A 16,820-nucleotide genomic window follows, 5' to 3' on the forward strand; every position below is an offset into this window, starting at 1 on the left:
CTTATCTAGCAGTTGTTAGAGGCATCAGGTTAGTGTAGCTAATTACTTTACTACAAGTATTTAGTTGATTTTGGCACAACGGCTGAAGTTGTGTGTACTGAAGGAATACGTGACTGGTTTCCCTAAAGAGTCAGACCTTCAATGAAAAACTAAACTATCAGTATTTGGGAAGGAAATACAGTTCTCAATGATCGTTTCCTCCTTTAATTTGAACTGGTGATCTTGATATTGGCGAGATGAGATCTGGTTTTAATGTGTTTGATATGTTGTCTCACGGGTTCGAGTTTTAGGAGCGGCCTCTTGCCAAATAAATTGGCAGGGGAAGGCTTGCCCCCCAGTACACACTTGTGGTGGGACCCATTCCCGGACCCTCCATCGGCAGAAACGCGTAGTGCGACCGGGCCGCCCTTTATATGTTTTTTTCCTTTTTCTCTGTATCTATGTTGTGTAGTACTTGGTAGTTGCTGCAAAGAATTCAGATTTGTACAGTGTTGAATACGTAACTTAGTCTCCAAAATTTGATTCCAGATTTCAGGTGAAGAAAAAGCAGTTTGAGTCTTAGGAGCGGCCTCTTGCCAAATAAATAAATTGGCAGGGGAAGGCTTGCCCCCAGTACATCCTTATGGTGGGACCCCTCCCCGGACCCTCGCTCAGCGGGGAGGCGTAGTGCGACCGGGCCGCCCTTTATTGTTTGGGATTCTAGGCACGGTAATCACATTCTGCCTCATATCACTAGGTAAGCTTCATTTACATTATCGTCTTTCTATAGTTTTGATTCATCATTTTCAAATTCTACACCAATAAGCTATAAGTTGTTTCAAAGAATTTTTCATGCATTTTTCAGTCTACTCAATCTAACGACACGGAACTAGTAATAAAGTGTCATACTAATTATGTTCCAACGACAGAATTTAATACAAATTATGTAATGTGAATTACGTTAGGATGACAGTCGAGAAATTTTTGTTGTCATAACATTAATATAACAACTTCATTTTAACTTAATATTTTGACAGATTATTTAAAAATGGTATTATGAGAACATACATTTAGTGACAGTTGTTATTAGATAATCATTCATATAATTAGTGGTCAGATGATAAGTCGCTATTTAGTCGCTGTCATGTGAGACTATTACAGATGACAGAACGCGACTGTCATGTGAAGTACCATCAGATGACAGCGAGTCCTATGATAGTTTTATATCTTGCGGGATGATGGTTTTTAACCGTCATCTGAAAGAGTTTTTGGCGTAGTGTAAATAGAATTGTAAATTTAAGAAAAAAAAGAAATACAAATAATATATGTTATTTGGATTCATACAAATAAGAAATCTTTCAAATGATAATAGCTAATATACTGTTTTTGGTAGAAAAAAGTTTAGGTAAGAATAGTTCTAATAGCTAATATATTGTTAATATAGGATTTTGATGTTTGTCACAATAAAAAAAAAATATTTTCTATTTGGTTAGATTATTTTCATTGCAAAGTAAAATCAAGAGCTCAAAGTAATACTTACACATGTTTGTCACATTTTTGGGGTGTATTTAATTTTTTATATTAGAAGAATATATAATGCACATGTTTTCGTATTATACGTATAGTAATATATTTTGTAACTTGGTATTATTAATCACCATGATAAACTTACACATTTTTCAAAAATACCCAGGGATGCATAATACCCATCGAAAAATAATATATATATATATATATTGTAGTGATCCGTGGCAAGAGCTATCTTATAGCCAACACCTTTCCCTTCTATTGGGGAATTTAATTGGGACTTGATAGTTAATTCTAACTTACCAATTGTTCATTGATTTTTAAGCACATTTCTAACTAATTTGTCAGCTGCCTATTTTTCTTTTTCTGTTGCACCACCAGCACAGAAGCTTTTGTTTCGAGATCTTTAGAGGCAAAAAGGTCACCAATTATACCTAATTCTGGAAGCTCAATCCATTGCGATAACCCGGATGTTTGAGGGCTTGAAACTCCACATCGTCTTCCTACGACAAATATATCGAACTGATTTGCCATTGAACGAACTAGTAAAATAGTCTCCGGTCCATCTTCAACAACATGTAGTCTATAAAAAACACGTTCATTCTCCGTAGCCATCTTTTTAATACCATCTAACAATGCATTATCGTAAATATGATCCTCCAATTCATCTACTTCCTGCTGATCTTTCGTTAGAAAATGGATAACTGTAAGAGTCACTTCCGATTCCTTGAGCATTCGTTTTGCTAAAGTTAAGGCTTCGCGATCATCATTTCCTCCGAAAAATATCATACATAACGAGAGATTCGACACGAAAGATTGCCTAGATCTTTGTCGCATAAGACTTCCACGGCTGAAAAATATAGCGACCGAACAAGGTGCATTCTCAAGGACATTACAATTAACATTCCTCCACCCTTTTTCTTGTGATTCCATATATCCGTGGACCGACCATTTTTGGTGGAGTGGAAGGATTATGAGCGAAATCTTCTTCTCAAGAGCCATATGGATTATGTCTCCATCCATTAATGGAAACGAAGAGAGTGAAGTGAAAAGCTGGACTGATACAGAATTCCAATTGTTTTTCTCATATTGAGTGAACTCGTAGATCATTTTTTGAGAAGTAGTGGTGGAAATTGACTTAAGTTTTGAATGGGAAATTAAGAGCGGCACGTACCGACCATTTAGCTCGACTAGATGAAGACCATAAATACTGAAAGGGTTTTCTTTGGTCGGATGTAAAATGTCCAGTAGTTTAATGTACGAGTTAGCATTGTCTTGTCCGCAAATGCATGTAAGAATTTTGAGTTCGGAGCGAGGTTTCATACTAAAAACATTCCTAGCATGGTGGTTATCATATTTTCTTGGATTATATAATCTTTTTATGATAATTGGAAGAATGATTGCATTCAGTATGATATAGAATGTTGTCAAGGCATATACTTCTTGTCTAACTGTCTGCTTTGTAAAGAAAAACACAAACAGAAAAAAAAAATAGAAGATTAGTCCCTTAATAATAATTATTGTCCCGGAACCATTGACTAAAAAACTTATGTTCATAGTGAAGATCCAAGGATTTTTTTTATCATGTTTGATATCACATACGAAAAGCTACTACCGACTATATTTCCGTGAAGTTGCGACGACTTTACACAATTTGTCGTGACCATCTACAAAATCTCTTACAGATTGAACTATTCGGTCGGTAACACAAGGCGAAAAGTTTCACGCCTTATGTCACGACGAAATGTGTAGGAGATTCATTATTCCATAGAGAGTTCTAGTACAAAATATTGTATCCTCCTACAGACTAAAAAGACTAAATTTAAGAGATATATACAATTACTTACCCCATTATCTCTTAGGTTCGCGGCCCTGTTCAGATGGACAGCGCCAGTGAAACACAAGATGAATGTAAGTGCAAGAGCTTCATTTATTGGTACCTTTAAAATCATACATGGGAGCATAACCCCAAAACATTTGAGTAACAACCCTGCAAATAGGACAACCATATATTTTCCAAGGTAGGTGAAGTTTGTGATAAAAAGGAAAAAATCAGCCCTCATGAGTGCTGTAGAAATTAGTATATGCATAAGCACTCCGTTAGTAAAATATCCAAACTTTTCAACCAAAGCAGTTCCCAACGGAGCTCCGGCCGGTATAGCCAAACCGACGAAAAATGGAGCCAAGATAGCATTCTGGTTAAGAACAATAAAATACACTTGTGATCCAATGGCAAATGCCATAATAACATAAATTAAAGAAGTGCTCAAAGGCTTCCCCTCGGGCGTATTTCTGACGACCCTATCAATGACTGGACGAAATATGAATGCTAATGAGAGAAGAAAAACTAGAACTGGTACTGTGAAACACATAACTTTATCCATTGATCTTGAAAACATCAACAATTGCAATATGAATATGAATACTCCACCAATGCTGTTAACCAACCCCAAAGCAAGTGCAAGGCGGCCGACTCTTGTGTTCGCCAGCTTGAGTTGATCAATAACGTCTGCGACGACCGGGAGACTTGTTATAATTATTACTACAAGTAAGTTATTATCTTCATAACTAAGATGTCCGACACCTTTGTTCGGAATTTTATTGTATACAACATTAATTACGAAAGGTATTAAGGTCGATGTTATGCCAACTGTTAGAGCCTTATGGCCTATTTTAAGTAACATTCCGAGCTCTATCTTCACTGCTGTAAGAAATGAGTATAAATGGTAACCAAAACTTGTTGCTATGTAGATTAGACCTTGGCTATCATGAGGAAACATTACTTCCCTCATAAACTTAAATTCTCCTAGACAGTTGGGACCAAGAATTATGCCCGCCTGTTTCAGGTATACCAAAAAGAATTGGTGTCAAGATAAAAAAATATATATAAACTCATTAATGATGAGATAGGGGAAACGACTCGGCCTGCTTTTGTCAGAAAAGCCACACATGTCGCTTCTCCTATGGGGCTATGTTGCACAGGAACCCATCTTCATTAGCATTTTGTATCAGTTTCCATTTCGATTATGGTTTTCTAGCTAATTTTTCTTAGAAACAACGTTTCTCGGTATCTGTCTCCGTTTCCATTTCCGTGCAACATAGCTATGGGGTATTGTAAGCACATGGTGTTTCAATAAAACCTGATGAGATAGAGAGGGAGAGTTACCAGAATGGATGACATGAATGTAGAAACTCCAAAAGGCTTAAGAAAAAACCGAATTAGATGGCTGAGAGTCAAAATCAATCCTATCTGTAACTCGAAAAGTGGCAAACTGTATGTCAAGAAATGATGATTGAAACTCCCTCCAACTCCATGAGAATTGCTCTTTCGAGGCATAGACAAGCAAGTCATAGTCGAATTAATACCAGGAAAATCCATTCCAAAATCTTCCATTGTAAAATCACTTAATTTCCAATAATTTTGATATAACAAGATTTACCCTTCTTGACTAATTTAGTTTCATTGTTAATGTTATTATTGATTTAATGGCTACTGCCCACTTATGCTAATTAATAGTTATTAAGCTAACTTAGAAATTCTTTAAAATAAACTAACAAAGAAATTACAACCACTAAAATAAAACAATTAATAGTTGTGTATATATTAATCTAACCATAATATACTATTCATATGCATTTAAGATATATAGCAAATATAGGAATGTGATGCAAATTGTATTTAAGGAAAACAATAAGATCCTATTTTCTTATTGTACATCTGTTTCTAGTTTACAATCTACAGACCAAGAAAATATTTAAGTTACGCCTTAAATCATGGCTTAATACATTTTTAATCCTTATATTTGTTCAAAAAAGTCAACTGCTCCTTATACTTTGAAAATTTCCTATTTACCTGCTCAATTTCCTATTTGCCTCCTAAACTTTCTTACAATAATCTATTGACCCCTTAACTTATAGCGTAGGCACTGTCAATTTGTACAAACTCTTTTATCGCTTTGCTAGTTGAATTTTAAGATATCCATAAATCGCTTTCAACAAGTTGAGAAGATAAATATAAGGTTTTTAAACTATTAATGTTTCAAGTCGTAATTACATACACTACAAAAAACAGAGCCTTTACCGAAGGAATTTATGTTCTGTAGCAGCAGTTTTTTCTGTCGCTATAGCCTTTAGCGACGGGTTTCAAAACCGTCGCAGAACCGCAGCTACAACAGGCGTTGAAACTCTAGCGACGGTTTTTGTGAGGCATCGGGGTAAGTTTCTATATGAAGGGTTAGGTTGTGGCGGTTTTGCGACAGTTTTGAATTTTTTACCGACGGTTTTTCGTCTAGAGACTTTTTAAACCTCCCCTGGACCATTTTTTATTTTTATTTTTATTTTTATTTTATATAAATATTTCAATACTTTTGTAATAAAACATGCAATTACAAAGTATCTATAATGAATCAAATCAACTAAATTTTTATCCAAAGATTAGGAGTACTTTCATATATTATGTAATGGAGTCAATTTTCATTTCTCGTACAATATATCCAAAATTGTCAAATTGATATAACTGCTACAATAATTATCAAAACTAGTTCACTAGAAAGTAAATATGTAAATACAAAAATATTTCACTACGCTCTAAATTAAAATCCAGCACGCAAAGTGTAGCTTGTATCATCACAAACATTAACATATGCACCATGGTAATTGCACAAACATCACATTAACTAGAACAGTACATCAATTTACTATATAAACCAGACTGCAGAAATTCACCTCAGACTACAGAAATCCCTTTTCATCAGTCTCTCTACAAGATTTGAGCCGAGATGCACCACCAGCAACTTCCTCTACCAGACTATCATTAGAAGCAAAACATTCACACGTTACATCCTCCCCAAAGCTAAACTTCCATAAAAATAAATAAAAAACTAATTCTATACCTGTCAAAATAATAATGGCAACTGCTTGCCCACAAGAAATATGGAAGTTCCTTTCAATTCCGAGGATATATCTGCCCCTCTTTTCTAAATTGAAATTTGAAAACTTAAAAGATGAACCCTTTCAATTCTAAATATAAGTAAAACATTGTTGAAATTTAGACATTACATTTCAATTTCAGTGTCTCACCTTCACTTCATGAGAATAGTCCACCGCATCCACTTTCGTTGCTGTACATTACCAAAAAAAAAAGACTAAACAATTGTCACGAATATGTTGAAGTGAATATATATATAATGTGAAATGCATGCTAGAATATACATTGTATTTGTAGGGCATGTGCAATTAATGTAAGTACCGCACTACAACAAAAATTGCCTACGGAGGCAGTTTTTTTTACATGTAGGGGCGGTTTTACCAACCGTCGCAAATCTGTCGCCAAAGCGGACCGGAGTTACAGAATAGCGACGAAAATTATCACCGACGGGATAGATAAAATTTAGCGGCGGATGTGTAGGGGCGGTTTAAACCACCCCTATTGTGGTGCTGGAATACTCCCTTCTCAGCTTAAAGGGCGGTTTTAACCACCCCTATTAGTGATTTTTGCTTTTTAATTATTTATATTATTTTTTATATTCCAATTGGACACCTAATACTAATTATAGACCAATTATTCAAATTTATATCCATAAAACTTTCAAATAGAACATGTAACATCAAAAATTTTGAATTTTCATACATTGTTAAATTCAACACATTATCCTAAATGGATCCAAAAGAATACATTACAAGTGCCATTTCTAAAATTCTAAAAGAAACTAACTTCTGCAGCCTAATGCTGTCAGCCTCATTCCCAAATGTTAGACCCCTTGGCATCATCTTCATGATCAGTCTGGAACCCATCCATATCATCATCATCTTCAGCTTCTTCTTCCTTTGCAGCTTCTTCTTTCCAAAGCCTCTCCCCGTAATTGATTTGTAGGAAGCGCAAGTGATGCCAACCCCAAGCAACAAACCTTCTTGTCATGCTCCCTGAGAATTTTTTAAGTGATGCATCAAAACCAACGAAATTAAAGAAACATAGTTTCCACCGTAATTATCAAATTCTGATCAGAAAAGACAAAAATGAAGAACATGATATGGTACCTTTTAAAATTGATCTGTAAGCCACTCTTTCAATTTTTAATGTCAAAGTAGAGAGCATCGGCACAGAGAAGGAAAAACTACCTGAGCAAAGGTTGGCTGAGGTTTGTATTGAAAGAAAGCCATTTCTACCCAGAAACAAGATTAAGTTCAGTTTTTCACAAGCCTGCAACGTCATTGGGATCAGTTGTTAGCTAACATACAACTATATTTCTTAAATCAAATAGGTCATTATATCTCTCCCTCTCTCTCTCTCTCTATATATATATATATGAATGATGAAACTTACATGTGTTCCTTAAATTGGCCTCGAGCTTTTACCATTATCTCAACTTGCTCATTTGCGTCTCACCAACTTGACGTGGTCAAAGCATGGTTCTATATCACTGGTAGCCTTTGCAAGCATGGTTCGGTTCAGATAAGGAGAACCGAGCAATTCTCTGTTTCTAGTTTTCTTCAAACACCAGCCATATTTTTCCCTTCAAACAACCAACTAGAATCATTCATCTCACCCAACCTTCAAACAGAAAAAAAGAACTTATTAAGAACAGAATCTCAAGCAAAAATCTTATTCTCACAAATAATAATACTCAAGCTCAACATACTATGGCAAAGAGTCCCAAAAATCTCAAGTTTCAATATTCTTACTTTGAGTAGCATCACATCCCAGTGGTTTCATATGATACTCTTCCCTTGGTTTGGTACTTAGATTGCTGTAACCAAGAGAGTAGCTGCCTGTGTTTGGATAATCATCCCAGTGGTTTCATTGGAATGGAACGTTAAATATGTGATTATGATAGCCACCAGGGGAGGGGAGGGGAGGGGGCAGGGCTAATGGAGAATAAGAAGGAAAGATAGAAAGCAACAACTCACTTAGCTCTTTTACTTTAATTGTAGGATAACAAGTAGAGAATCAGCACATTGAAGTTGTGGTTCATATACTTGGACCATGACCATCTCATCTGAAGCCAAGCCATAAGAAAAATCCATCACCAGATTTTGAATAAAGCAAAGCCATGGAACAAATGCTTTAGAATGTTCCTAGTTGCATGTGATTTAACAATGGCAGGCAGCAACAGTAAAGGAAAAGAGAAACAATAAAGGAAAAGTCCATCTTCATAAATAAAGTAATCATAAAATTAAACAAAGAGGTACCAGTTATAGTTATAAGCAAGGCAATCCTCAATGCTCCCAGGGCCAAGAGACAAAATTCCAGTGTTAAAGCTGTCTTCTCCCCAGCCAATTGCAATGCCTTCACCTCATCAAAAAAAGTCACTGGACCCTGCTCCTGCAACATCAAATTTCAAATAAAAGAATGAAATTAGGACAAAATTACAAAATCCCTGTGAGAATGCTGCTTAATTACCTCCAAAAATGTAGGTTCAGACTCGTTAATTCCTAATCCGGAATAAGGTGTTGCTGCAGCTGAATTTTATAGAGTTGTCACATTTGCTGCATTCTTGTTAAAGAAATAAAGCAGCAACAAATCAATTAGCCGATGTCCCTTGTATACATTTGATATTTAGCACTAATTATCAAGGAAACTAATTGAATTCAAGCTTTGAAATACCATGTATGGTAAACACCACAAACATGAAATGGTGAGATAGAATTCATCTCTATCTATACTAGAGTTAAGATCGGAAACCACAAGCAATCAATTACTAGAATTTAAAAAGAAAAAATGTATCATTAATCACATGTATGCACTTCAGGAGCAACAAGATCCTTAAAAACATCACCTTTAATCACATGTAGACCATTGAGTTCAAGATCATCGGTATCTTAGAAAATGACAGTAGTATTTCTTTTTCGTGTTAATATATAAATATAGGAACACCTGAAGTTCACAATTCAAAGAAGGCTCTATAGGAACAAGTCAAACAATACCAAAAAATTGAGGAACTCTTAAATAACTTAACGTGATAGTGATCTCCAATTAAAATTCCACACCGCAAACTAAATTAAAGGAATGTTAGTGAGAGTAAAACTTCCTATAAATGCTTGTTTTTCTAATACTAATGTTCAAGGAAGAGTTGTCCAGATTTACTAGATTAGGTGCTATTTGAGTCATCATCATGCACGGATAGAGGGAGAAGACAACTTAGGATGGTAAGAAATAAAGGTGTCAAAATGTCGTGTCATAATCGCATAACCGTGTTACGTGATCTATATAATCTACATAATTATATATGATATAAAACAAAACCTATCAAAATGATAATCGTATCAAGATGGTGGTATATCTATAGAATATCCATAGAACCATCAAGCCGAATAAAAAACAGGTGTATATCTATCAATTAAAATTTTCTGCTATATCCTAATTAACCATAGTTTCAATCAGAAACTGCCTGAAACTTCTTGAACAAATTCATCTATTGATTTTTCATAGCAGATTTGGCTCGTAAAATAACTCAACTATATCATTATCAATGTTTTTCTAATTCTGAAATAAAATTTAATCCTACTTTCAAATTTCAAAGTTAACCAATTATACCTGTCTTGAAAAACAGAGAAAGGCCAAAATCAGTAGCCTTCAGAGGAGAATTTTCATCAGTATTCAACATAAGGAAGTTTTCCGGCTTCAAATCTCTGTGCATAACTCCCATTGAATGACAATCACGCACAATTTTTTTTTTTTTTTTTTTTTTTTTTTTTACCATCTGCCTACACAGATCAGCCGCTGCACTTTCTGAATAATGCCCTTTCGCAATAATCCGATCAAACAACTCTCCTCCGGCACAGAGCTCCATAATCAGATTCACCGATTGCTTATCCTCATAAGCTCCCTTCAGCTCTACAATATTCCTATTACATTTACCCTCAAAAATACAGAGAACACCAAAATCAAAATTGCACTTATCTTATACCCCAAATACATATCAATTTCACGAAATTAATTAGATTACTGACCTGTAGCCGGTGAGATGGTGCATGATCTGAACCTCACGGCGGATATCCTCCAGGTCTTCCTTGTGAACGAGTCTCCGAGTAGCAACCGATTTTAGGCGAATTGCTGTTTAGTCTCCTTATGAGTAACAAGATAAGTTACACCAAATTGACCTCGACCTAACTCACGGCCGAAATTGTAGCTGGCCTTGATGTCCTCCATCGGACGACCGAGAACACGGCCGACGCCATTCAATGAATGTGGTGGAGCATGACGAACTAGAAATGAAAAATTACCAAATGTAAATACATCAATTTTTGAAGATATTGAAATGAAGAACTCGAAATAGAACTTACCAGTCAGAAGAAAATAGAAGAGGATTCAAGGGAAGATCAAATCGGCGGACATGCAATTAGAACCCTCAAAATCAAGTAGTTGAAGGCGGCGATAGTGTTTTTGAAGTGAACGAAAGAGAATGAATGAAATTAGGGAAATGACAAAAGGTTTTTTCATAATATAAAAATATATATTTTTGTTGGCCCAGATATTTACTTTTGAGGCTATTTTTAGATCCGCCTCAATATTAAAGGATGGGCCTTTTAATGTAAGCCCATTCCGGCGCTTATTAGTTTAGCCCCTAAAAAAGGGCTGGTAAAGCCCGTTTTTGTTGTAGTGCCGCTTCATAAGCAGACAATGAGAATCCTTTCCTCATAATTAGCATGTGAATTTAATGAAATGTGCCTGTCAGACACTAACTTTGCCTCCTTCCATTCTTAGCACAACCCTAGAATCATGGGTCTCTCATATGTTTTACACATTTGTATACATATTTTCCTTGAAGGAATTAATGGGTAATGTTTCCTATAAACTATAGCAGTTGCATTGTAATGGAAATCACATGAGAACTTAATGAACCAAAGAGCACATTCAGGAACAGGCTATTTTTGAAGGATGTCATATTCATATAACTTTGCTAATATTTTTTACCTGACCAAATCCAACATTTACAAATGCATTGACAAATGTAGCAGCATAATTTTGTCTAGCAGAATCAACATTAGCACCAGCCCAAACTTCAAGCAAATGTGCCTACACAAAATTAAGCAGGAAAATCATGAAAATGGCAAAGCTAACAGAAGTATCATTAAACTACATAAGTAGATGTTGCATACAAAATCCTTGAAGAGATTGACAGTTAAATATGCTTCCAGGATAAATTGTGTCGTTAATATTCAGATGGCATCAAATGATATTTGTAAACTATTCTCACAAAGTGGGTTCCTCACCAGTAGAAGCAACACGCTCCATCTTTCTAGCAATATAAAATGGCAAAAGGCAGACTGAAACAATTTGGGATAAAATGGAAAATAAATCAGAAATTTATTCCAAACACAGGGTGACTATGAAATGTGAGATCAACACATGTAAAGAATAAAATTAGCAATTTGGCGCAACGGTAAACGTTGTTGTCGTGTGACCAAAAGGTCACGGGTTCGAGTCTTAGGAGCGGCCTCTTGCCAAATAAATTGGCAGGTGAAGGCTTGCCCCCAGTAGACCCTTGTGGTTGCAAGTTACAGATACATTAAGAAAAGTTATTAACGCATTCATAGTCTTACCAGAGAAGAGATTTACGTTGTCATTGATATGATCACCAACAACTTTAAGAGACGGCAAGAGATGAACCGGAAAAGAAACTAGAGTTTGAAAAAGAGGTGAGGAATCGAGACACTACAAAAAACAGAGTCTTTACCGACGGAATTTAGCTTCTGTAGCGACGGATGTTTCTGTCGCTATAAACTTTAGCGACGGTTCACGAAACCGTCGCAGAACCCCTGCTACAACAGGCGTTGCTACACTAGCGATGGTTTTTATGAGGCGTCGGGGTAAGTTTTTGTAGGAACGGTTTGGTTGGGACGGTTTTCTGACGGTTTTGGGGCAATTTGAATTTTTTACCGACGGTTTTGCAATGTTTTACCGACGATTTTGCAGCTAAAGACTTTTGGACCTCCTCTGGACTATTTTATTAATTATTTTTATTTTATATAAATATTTCAATACTTTTTATAATAAAATATATAATTACAAAATAGTTTTAATGAATCAAATCAACTAAATTTTTTATCCAAAATTAAGAATATATTTTCATATATTATGTAATGAAATCAATATTCATTTCTCATACAATATATCCAAAATTGTCAAATTGATATAACTGTTACAACAATTATCAAAACTAGTCCACTAGAAAGTAAATCTGTTAATACAAAAACGTTTTACTACGCATATGAAATAAAGGGACATATTTACTGGATCAAAGTCCTCTGTGAGAATTCCCCTACTTGGAGAAGCCTTCTTCACTTCTGCAATCAAACCTGGAACTCCAGTTGAAATTCTGCTATTAAAGTGTTGGGAAGACTTTTTTTTGTAGTGTATTGAAATTCTGCTCAGAATCACAGCAAACAACCATACTGAATATCAAAGGACATACCTTTCAGACACTGATCCTTAATGCCTCTACTGAGAGCCCATGGGCATACTCTCCAAATATCTTCAAAGCAAGTGCAGAACCTGCAAGGGAAAAAATACAACCATGAAGTTGAAGTAGTGACTAACCTATTATGATGCCGAATTTGACGATATCATATGTTACAGATAAATTGAAGTCAATTATATCACTTGATGTTTCCTGTAATTTCTATTTCCATATAATATACACTAAACACATTCCCAATTTGCAAACAATAGTTAACTTCCACTATCACATTATAAGAAATTAAAAACATAAATAAATAGTGCTTAATCAAATTTCTAGAAGAAAAAATCGAAAACATAGGAGAACAAAGTGTCAAGTTGAAGAATTGTGAAGCACAAAACCATTTACTTTCATGTATGTACAACTAGGTTCTTAAAAAAATGCAAGGTCCAAACCATTTACTTTCAGGTATGTACTTGCAAATGAGAATGGAAGATTCTTGTTAAAGTCAAATTTTGAATGCATATGACATTGGGAAAGACTACTTTTTTTGTAGTGAGAGATATCATTTCATACTATTTCCCATGGATTCCCCATCTGAAAACACATTCTTCAATCTGTCAGTTGACAGAAAAACTCACAAATCATGCCTTCAACCAGAAAATTAGACAGATTAATGAATTCAACTACAAGTACCTCACCTCAAGCCAATTTTCTGCAACTTCCTCCTGTCCATTTTCTGTATTTAGTTGTTTGAATAAACCATATCTGTACCTAAGTCCATATCCCCAAGCTGGGTAATTTAATGTAGCCAAGGAGTCCAGAAAGCAAGAGGCTAGACGTCCTAGTCCCCCATTACCAAGTGCAGCATCAGGCTCCTGTAAGTTTTTGTAACATTGTTTAGTTAGAATCAGAATGCCTAATTAAGCAAATTGCATACAGCAACATTAAACATCTGACCTGATTGGCTACATCTTCTAGATTGTGACCTAGTTTCTGCAACGCCTCTGCATAGAGCCCGGAGAGTTCCAAATTAGTCTTCTCATGGAGCTCATAAGTAGCATTCCAATTTATGATGAGTGAATCACGAACACTCTGTGCAGTAGCAACAAATGCCTTGGGGAGGTCGGATTGTTCTGGGGAAAATGAAGGACAATCAAACTAACAAGCAAGGTCGATTCTACGAACACTCTGTGCAGTAGCAACAAATTCCATATGAAAAATACAAATCATTGAATGAATTATACATTTCTATATAGATTTAAGTAGAGTAATCTTCAATTTCAGTTGTATAGTTCATCGTAGATGTTATCTGCTTCAAACCCTTACAAGTAAAAAGCCACACATGCCTTAAGAAAACATAGATATATGATACTACTAGAAAGCACGAAGGAATAGCAACATCCACTCATCTAGAGTAAAAGGCATTGCTCCTACTTAGCATGTGACATACACAACTAGATTTGGACAAACTAAATACATCAACTTTAAACCGTTTAACTCAAACTCTTTAGACTTGAAGTGTATATTATACATACTCATCTTACTGTGAGAGACTCTGGTAGCAAATACCAAAAAACTTAAGTTAATAGGAAAATTATTAAAACAACACCTCCAAAATCATTAAAGCAACTTCAGTTACACTGCCTTTTAACGGAAGAAGGACAGGAAACTTACAGTGTTAATCCATCTTCACGAAAGGAATGAGCCTAACACACCCGAACTGAATTGCTAATTCTCTAGTGTCCAGCTTTATCCTATAGCACAAACCCAATTAAGATTCAACATATCATAAACTATATACCGGATTTACATCAAGTTAGAATTACAACTTCATTAGAAGGGAAGAACTCACTTACCGAGACTGTTTTAAATATTGAATACTTCGAATACTATCAATTTTTAAATGATAATCTTAATTCACCTATTAATTGCTTACAACAACCTGATCATTCTCCATACCAATTCAACAGTTCACTACTATGGTAGGTATTAAAGAAACATTTTAACAATAAACAATACCTCTGAATAAGATGTAGAGGTATGGTCTTCACTGGCTAACAACTCCAGGGGCAGATCAATCCAGAGCGAGATTCCATGTCTCAGAAGTGCCCTACATTAATTACACATACATTCAATTCAACAAATGCAATCCCATAATACACACACTACAATTACTTCATGTTCATACAGGTTAGTGGAACTCTGCACTGCACCATCTTATGATTCCAGATGTTTAAATATATCATCAAATTGGTTTTGTTTGAAGAGAAATTCACCTCAGACTGCAGAAATCCCTTTTCATCAGTCTCTCTACAAGATTTGAGCGCAGATGCACCACCACAACTTCCTCTACCAGACTATCACTAGAAGCAAAACATTCACAGGTTTACATCCTCCCCAAAGCTAAACTTCAACATGAAGCCCAGGAAACATAGGACTTTTCACTCTGTCCACCTCTTTAGGCTCTCATCCCTAAGATCTCTTTCTTCAACATCAATTTCACTAACAACTTTTAACAAATTCAGAATAAGATCCAATTAGCAATGAGCTTAAGCTACTCAAATGGCGATTTCAAAATTCCAACGAAACACAACCACGATAAGAATTAATAATTGTTCTTCAGGATGAACCCAATTATCAAAAACCAAAACGCTTGCCCACTCAAATCGCAATACGAGATCTAAGAATAACCGGAAATAACATAATCGAAAAAGATGGCACAAAAAAAAATATTGAATAAGTAAATCAGTAAGAATTCGTACTCTCCATTGTTAGACCTAGCTTCGGTAGTGACAGGGAGATAGAGAGAGTTAAAGAGAGAGTACTATTTGAGCGTTGTTCCAAGGGATGCTCCATAGTCGTTCACGATGAACGGCTGGTCGATGGATGAATGGCGGCCTCTTCTTGGAACTGAAATTGGATTAGGTCGGGCTGAAAAGTCATACTGGATCGGTGGATAATCAGATCAAAGAGAAAACAGCTGGAAATGTCAGGGGTAAAAGTGGAATTAAGGCATAAAAATATTTAATTTTGTACGCGTGCAAGAGGTATATAGTAAGTTTATTCAACGATTTTAAATTTCTAATAGGGACGCTTTTTGAATATGCATTCATAAAACCGTTGGTAAAGGGGTAATTTTTTGTAGTGAGAGATTATAAAAGAATCGAAGAGGATAATCTTACCAGAGAAGAGATTTACGGTGGGCGTCGGTTGCAATGATGTCACCCTTCGAGTATAGGCGCCTGAATAAGATAGAGCACTAGAGAGAGAGTTGTCGCTTTGAAGTTTAAGGTTGAGAGATGAGGGAGATTTTAGGGTTTCAGATCTTTTATTAAAATGGGCCACTTATTGGGCTGTTTGTCAACAAAGCCTATCAACGGTTTATAAAAGTGCTGCTACAAAAAGCGCTTCTAAAGCCCTATTTTCTTGTAGTGATAAGATTTAACATAGATCCTCAATTAGCCAAAGACTTGAATAGCCTTGACATGAGGTTTCTTGACTTTCTGTTTAGGAACTGTAACAATAAGCACTCCATTCTCCATCGAAGCCTTCACTTGATCCATCCTTGCATAGTCGGGTAGCCTGAACGTCCTCATGAACTTATCGTTGATGCGCCCAACACGATGTCAGATGTCTTTCTTATCTTCCTTCTTGACATTCCTTATCTGTTCCTATTTTCAAAAATATTTTAGCATCTTTGTAGTTTGCTTACGATCCTATTATATAGCATCTATTGAAGTTTGCCAATAATAGCGACGTTTTGGCAACGGTTTTAATTAAAACTGTTGCCAAAGGCCACTTCAGCGAGAGTGCCGAAGGCCAATGACATGGTTTTTTTATAAAACCGTTGCCAGTAGAAAAGACCTTTGGCAACAGTTTACTTATGACACCGATGCAAAAGATTCAAGGTAT

At 35.6% G+C, this 16,820-nt stretch overlaps 1 protein-coding gene and 1 long non-coding RNA gene across 15 annotated transcripts; both read right to left on the bottom strand.

Moving 5' to 3' along the window:
- Positions 1 to 7,091: 7,091 nt before the first annotated feature.
- LOC136222944 (uncharacterized) lies at positions 7,092 to 10,936 on the bottom strand. Of its 9 annotated transcripts, XR_010685765.1 has the most exons (10): positions 10,789 to 10,936; positions 10,456 to 10,710; positions 10,040 to 10,350; positions 8,906 to 8,998; positions 8,695 to 8,827; positions 8,413 to 8,501; positions 8,188 to 8,274; positions 7,829 to 8,056; positions 7,543 to 7,705; positions 7,092 to 7,428 (listed from the first exon to the last, which is right to left on the bottom strand). It is a non-coding gene; the product is annotated as an uncharacterized lncRNA (long non-coding RNA). The 9 variants fall into 9 exon arrangements; XR_010685767.1 differs by lacking the exon at positions 8,188 to 8,274; XR_010685763.1 differs by having other exon boundaries at positions 7,829 to 8,274.
- A 1,618-nt stretch (positions 10,937 to 12,554) lies between these two features.
- LOC136221987 (alpha-1,4 glucan phosphorylase L-1 isozyme, chloroplastic/amyloplastic-like) lies at positions 12,555 to 15,881 on the bottom strand. 6 transcript variants are annotated; one of them, XM_066009462.1, is made up of 5 exons: positions 15,671 to 15,881; positions 13,866 to 14,041; positions 13,602 to 13,783; positions 12,921 to 13,000; positions 12,555 to 12,804 (listed from the first exon to the last, which is right to left on the bottom strand). In XM_066009462.1, exons 1-5 carry the CDS (start codon positions 15,762 to 15,764, stop codon positions 12,674 to 12,676), a joined length of 663 nt encoding a protein of 220 aa, XP_065865534.1. In that variant the 5' UTR covers positions 15,765 to 15,881; the 3' UTR covers positions 12,555 to 12,673. The 6 variants fall into 6 exon arrangements, 2 of the variants coding, with proteins under 2 accessions (XP_065865534.1, XP_065865535.1); XR_010685449.1 differs by having other exon boundaries at positions 12,785 to 12,804; positions 13,607 to 13,783; positions 15,671 to 15,870; XR_010685451.1 differs by lacking the exons at positions 12,555 to 12,804; positions 12,921 to 13,000; positions 13,602 to 13,783 and adding exons at positions 14,583 to 14,662; positions 14,928 to 15,018; positions 15,185 to 15,417 and having other exon boundaries at positions 13,902 to 14,041.
- Between the last annotated feature and the right edge of the window lie 939 nt (positions 15,882 to 16,820).

This window comes from Euphorbia lathyris, chromosome 3 (genome assembly GCF_963576675.1).
Source record: "Euphorbia lathyris chromosome 3, ddEupLath1.1, whole genome shotgun sequence".
NCBI lineage: Eukaryota > Viridiplantae > Streptophyta > Magnoliopsida > Malpighiales > Euphorbiaceae > Euphorbia > Euphorbia lathyris.